Below are 5,973 nucleotides of genomic sequence, written 5' to 3'. Positions count from 1 at the left end.
CTTTCAAGTGGTGCCTGTGTTTTTTGTGTATAAAATAATAAAGAACTTCATTAATCCCAAAGTCAATTATTGTGCCAGTGTTTGATAAAAGATTACAACAGAAAAAAATAAAATAAAAAATACAGTAAAACTACAAACATATATGAATAATAGAGTAAAGTGTATAAGTGGTAATACTGACATAGTAAAAGTAAGGTAAATGTACTTAATTGAAAACATTCAACAAATATATCAAAAGTAAATTACAACATATGATTATTTGTATGTTAAATCTAGGTATCAATTATTAAATAAATGGTGGAGTAAAAACTACAATCTGAAATGTGGAGTAGAATTATTTAGAAGCATGACATTTAAATACTCGAGTAAAGTAGCCTTCAATACTTCAGTACCGGTATTTGAGTAGGTTTACAGGTGTGTATTTTGTTACTTTCAATCACTGTTTAAAAATAACAAAATTGGTTAATGGACATTGTTAATACTGATGTGAGTTTTAATACGCATGTGTGTCAAATTAAGGCTTTTATTTTAATGTGCTCGAGGGTTAAAACAGGAAACTAGTATTGCAAATTACAGTCACCTTCTCGGAAATGACAGTGAGGAAATCAGGCCTACAGAGGAAGTATGCTAATATTCTGGGCCGAAGAGACCGAAGGCTCCTGGGTCCTAGCACCCGAACAGGCAGCAGTAGAAGTTACTGTGACGTAAAACTGTACTCTGGTAGAAATACTGTATTACAAGTAGTAGTAGTCTATTAGGTTAAACATGTCTCAAAACTACTTGAGTTTAGAAAACATAAAATGGACATAACTGTATATTAAAAAACGATTTCATACTGCCTGACATAAGGCTGCTGTAGTTGTCTTTGCAATAAATAAAATACTTTATCCAAAATATATTTCAGTGAGTAAACATTTCCTTTCTTTAGGATGTTCACATGAAATTTACATCAAATAAATGACATCTGTAACCATCTTAGAAGCTTAACTTGTAATTTTGTATTCCGTCCAAAATTACCAATTGAGAAAAGGACATATTGAATGTTAAGGAAAAAGTAAAAATCAATTTAAAAAGAAAAAAAAAAGAGATTTAAAATGATTCTTAAACAGTTTATTAGAAAGATGTAGACAATAAAAAAAGAATTTCCACTGTAATTCAACATTATTTGTCTCCCCTTACACTTTAATGACAGTGCAAATATAATTTGGTCATTACACGTCGCCGTATCGGTCCGACACGCCCTCGCCAAGAAGGGAGGATCATTCTAGATGAACAAACGGAAAGAACCTGGAGAAAAGCAACACACCATATGATGCTGAGGCCCAATTAAGCTTCGAGCCTCGTCATCAGTTGCAAAACATTTCACCTTGCTTCTGCGGTCTACCATGAGTGTGTGTGTGTGTTAGGTGGGTATGAAAAGAAGAACTGTTAAGATTCTAAATATGTGGAATCTGTTCGGATTACCAAAGTAGGTGACAAACTGGGAAGATGCTGCAATGATTTCAGAATATTCCAATTTTTCAAACATTAAACAGGAAGTAAAGGGAAACATGTAAGCTGAAAGGTTAAGCCACGGAAACAAAGACTGGCTTCCTGGATATCTAATTTACAGCAAATGGAAGGCTTTAGAGGAACCCAATCAAAAAAAAATGCACCTAATTATTACCATGTAAATTGCTAGTGTCTTTTTAAATCAAGAGAAACTACACTGGTCGACTTAAAACCACAACATTGGAAATGGGTGGGGCCTAATCATTTTAAACCACAATTAATCGGGAACAAATTGAAAATCAGTTATCACATATTGCTCAGTTGAGGACAACTACACAGCTTTTTTCCAACAAATAATGTGTGCTTACTTGTAATATTTAACAGTAAAACAAGATGCCCAAAAGGTGCAGTACAGCAAATGGAAGTGGAGATAGCTGCTCTGTACAATACCATGCATATCAACCTTCAGTGTACTGATCGGTCAAGAGTTTGGAGCTGAGGCTATGGATTTAAATATGGCTACTGACTCATATGTACAGTTGTTTGTCACTGCCTTCAGTTTCAAGATATACATTTGTTATGATTCCTCCTGCCCTCCTTTCTTCCATTTTATTTCCAGAGTCTTACAGTTGTCTATTCCAAATCTGGCATTTCTGAAAGTAAAGAGGAGCAGAAATAATGTTAAACATCACAAGAAATTTGTTATAAAAAATGAAAGCCATCATTTACAGATGTGTTGTTACAAAGTATCATAAATACTTACTCTCGTCATCGCTATCTGCAGACTCATCCTAAAAAGGATTTATAAAAAAAAAAAAAAAAAAAGGAGATTAGGTTGAAAAATGTTACACATAAAATATGTCAATATAATAAGATAACAGGCCTCAACATTGACAATAATTAAAATCTGATTTATGATCAGTTTTTATTTCTGATTATAAGCTTAATGCTTGGAAATTAAGTTAAAAAAGGTTCTTACCTCTTCTGGACCGTCTAGATCAGCGAGTTCATCCTCACCTCCCATGTTGTTCATGATCTGTAATATTAAACCAAAATGATTAACTATTAAAAGTACTCATTATTAGGCAAATGCTGCAACTGCAACAGATGGCGGAACATATTTTTCTTTCCCGGTTTAAGTCAAACTGGTACACAGAATGATTCAAATACAGAATTGTACAGTTGAATTTTCTCAATTTTCCGCTAAAACAAAAGCTGCCTGCATGTAGTCTAAATGTTTAACTTAGTTTGCCTCGTGGCTTAAAATTCTTGTGAAATTTGATGTGCTGGCTGAGACAAAGCATTGCTTCCTAATAACATCAGCGGATTGAGGAGGACAGGGGACAGGATAAATGACCGACACTGACTGATGTCTGTGTAGTTCATTCTTTCTAAACATTACTATTGTGATGTCAGCAAATCTTTTAATATAATTTCCAGTTGAATTTTATTGAGTTTAGTGTGACTTTGCTGTCAGAAATACAATTTAGTTATATTTAAAAAAATTATAATCTGTTCTAATCTAATATATTAAAAAGCAATAATTTGATAATGAAAATAAACTGATGAGAATATTGATAAAGAACAGAATTGATAAGGAGTATTGATAAGAGTAGTATCGATAAAATCCTAACGATACCCAGCCCTACTTTTAAGTGAGTAAAACATTGACCTCTTCCAGGATTATGAAGGATTCACTCATACTAATCGATGCATAGCGCTTACATTTGAGAATTGATCGAAGTTCCCCATCTCCTCATCTGAGTCATCCTCCCAGTCTTTCCAGTTGTTGAAGTCGACACTGAGCCAACTCACCTGTGAAAACACCAAAAAGTGATCTCTCATGTATGACATTTATGTTGTGCATAAATGAATTGTATCGAGCCTTTTAAAATGTTTGATGCACACTGTCCTTTGCATTCAATAACTGACCTTAGCCTTCTCTTTTGATAGCCTCGGCCATGGCTTCCCCGGCTGTGCTTTTCGTAAATAGACCAACACCGAGCGATCTGTGCGTTTATGTTTGGACTCCTGCGATGAGGTGGAAAGAAAATAAAAGTCTGTGGTCAGTTTTAATCTGTATTTTGCCGAATGCTAAACTACAATAATGTCTAAAAGGAAGTGCAACTTACATTTTCGTCGATGGCTTCAAAAAGGTCCATTTCATTCTCATGTTTGACACTGTCAGTTCCTCCAAGACAACTGTGGAAATAAAATAAATGACACCCAACTCAATTCTGGGAACATTACCACAACAATATACAGGTTTCTCACCAAAAGCAGAACTAACGACATTTAACAAGAAATTCATGGTCAAATACAACTAGAGGTCTTTAATGAGAATCAACATGAAACAAACGTACCTGAAACCAAACTTTGTTTTATCAAAAGTGACTTTAACATCTTTGCTGTCTGCTACACAGAACTCTATAAAAACGGAGTCCCTCCTATCGTACCACTTGGCTGTTGCTGGATGCCTGTGAAGAAACGGAGGACATTAAAACATCAACACATGTTTAGTCTGTTAAAGAACTTAACAATTGTAAATAACTTACTAGATAAATTAAGTAGCCAATTGTAAATTACCAAATCAATTCAAAGTAAAGCCCTTGGTACCCTTAGAGTTTTGAACACCATGTTAGGATGAAAAGGCCTAACCTTTACCATTTGTTGGAGAACAGAACAGCTCAACAGACCAACAACGTGCATAAAAAATGCATAATACAGGTCATCAGTACTGGTGACAGGTGGGTGAGCCTTCAGCATCAAAAAACCCATGTATCAGGTTGCCACGCAGCATCCAGTTACAAATGTGATCATGTATCAATAACCCTCAAATGTTAAACATCTGTGCATGCTAAAACATGAAGGGTTATATTAATTATTTGATATTATTATATTGTTTGGGTGGGTTCAGCTCAAGTTTCCCTATGCATTGTCATTATACATTTATTTACCTTGCAAAAGTTTCGTATTCGTATTAGTTTGTTGTATTCATATTAGTTTGTTTCTGTACTTTTGCTCTGGTTTATGCTTTTAGATGCTTGTTTGAGAAAGGAGATGCACTTATGACTTACATTACATTACAGTAATTTGGTGACTAGTAGTTCTCTTGCATACCTATGTTGAATACACTTATTGTAAGCCGCTTTGGATAAAAGCATCTGCTAAATCACTGTAATGTAATAATGTAAAAAAAAAAAGTTATAAGTATGCCAAATTCACATTGTGTGAAGTCCTGGGTGGGACTCATGTCTAAAAAGGTATTAGTGATGCTCAATTAAAATAAACTCAAATTGTTTTACCCCCTTGGACACCATTATAAAACTAATTAAACTGCAGTCTTCTATAAATAAGACTTCCAGTGCATTTATATTACACATCAGTGGTCACATCAATAAAATACTTCACTTAATAATAATAATAATAATTTATTTGATGTGAGCTACTTGAGTTGTAGTTTATGTTTTTCTGGCTACTTGTATATTATGTTTATGGCATTATGACTGTGGGGGATCATGAGCCAAATCCTCTTACACACATGAACGTGGAGCTAAAGCAGAGCTAGCATGAGACACTAACATTATTTCCACGTTTCGTGTCTAATCGAGACGTTTCCACGAGCTTTGCATTGAACAAACAAGCCCCAGATTGTCTTTATAACACTCTGCACACAGCCATGATGCTAATCTACACGCTAGCTTGCGATGCTAAGTGGTTCATTCCACGCAGCTAGCCGAGCTAACCATGCTAGCCGCGCCGCTAGTTGAGCCATGCGGTGCAGCTAGCTCAAGCTAGCGGCAAAACGCAGCCGCTTTTCCCGGCAAATTATTTTGCCACAGGGTCTGCTGTGATAACTGCGGGTGTGCATTGTGTTTTATCCCCCCTATTATATGTGGTAAAAGCAGGGTGAAGAGCCACAGTTGCCTTACAACCCATTGAGGCAAGGCCAACCTCCCGCCTTTGCAAAAAAGAAAAAACGCATGTTGTCATACGGCTAACGTTAGCATTAGCATTAGCATTAGCGTTAGCTAAGCAGGCTGCACTATCGCACTTTCCGCCCCGCTGCTATGCTCGTGTTAAACCTCCACAACTCACATGTCTCGATGCGAAGTGGTCTTCTTATTCGTGGATAAAACAATCTGGTGGAAAGAGGAGTTAAAGTCTGCAGAGAAACAAGGAATGCTGCCCACTGACAACCAATGCGAGCGCCTCTAGCCTGCGGACTGTTACTGGTACTCCGGGTCTTCTTGCGGATCTCAGGACGAGAATCTGAGTTCTGACGCAGCCGCGGAGGAGGAGGAGGAGGAGAGAGGAGGAGAGGAGAGGAGAGGAGGAGGAGGAGGCTTCTAGAGCTCCAGACTCACCGTGATGCGGAGAGTAATGTCATTAACGAATTAATGGAAAATAAGAAGCGTATTAAAGTAAGAAAGTAATGACATTAAAATAGTAAATATGCAAGAGCCATAAAGACGGCATGAT

The 5,973-nt window shown here is 36.4% G+C and overlaps 1 protein-coding gene across 1 annotated transcript; it reads right to left on the bottom strand.

The window, feature by feature from the left end:
• Positions 1–1,095: 1,095 nt before the first annotated feature.
• Positions 1,096–5,819, bottom strand: LOC129099988 (prostaglandin E synthase 3-like). Its single transcript, XM_054609463.1, has 8 exons — positions 5,590–5,819; positions 3,855–3,968; positions 3,624–3,693; positions 3,424–3,522; positions 3,217–3,306; positions 2,471–2,527; positions 2,255–2,282; positions 1,096–2,144 (listed from the first exon to the last, which is right to left on the bottom strand). Coding segments are annotated over exons 1-8 (480 nt in total). The 5' UTR covers positions 5,592–5,819; the 3' UTR covers positions 1,096–2,124.
• Positions 5,820–5,973: the final 154 nt, after the last annotated feature.

This window comes from Anoplopoma fimbria, chromosome 12 (assembly GCF_027596085.1).
Source record: "Anoplopoma fimbria isolate UVic2021 breed Golden Eagle Sablefish chromosome 12, Afim_UVic_2022, whole genome shotgun sequence".
Taxonomy (NCBI): domain Eukaryota; kingdom Metazoa; phylum Chordata; class Actinopteri; order Perciformes; family Anoplopomatidae; genus Anoplopoma; species Anoplopoma fimbria.
This window is presented reverse-complemented; position numbering and strand designations above follow the sequence as displayed.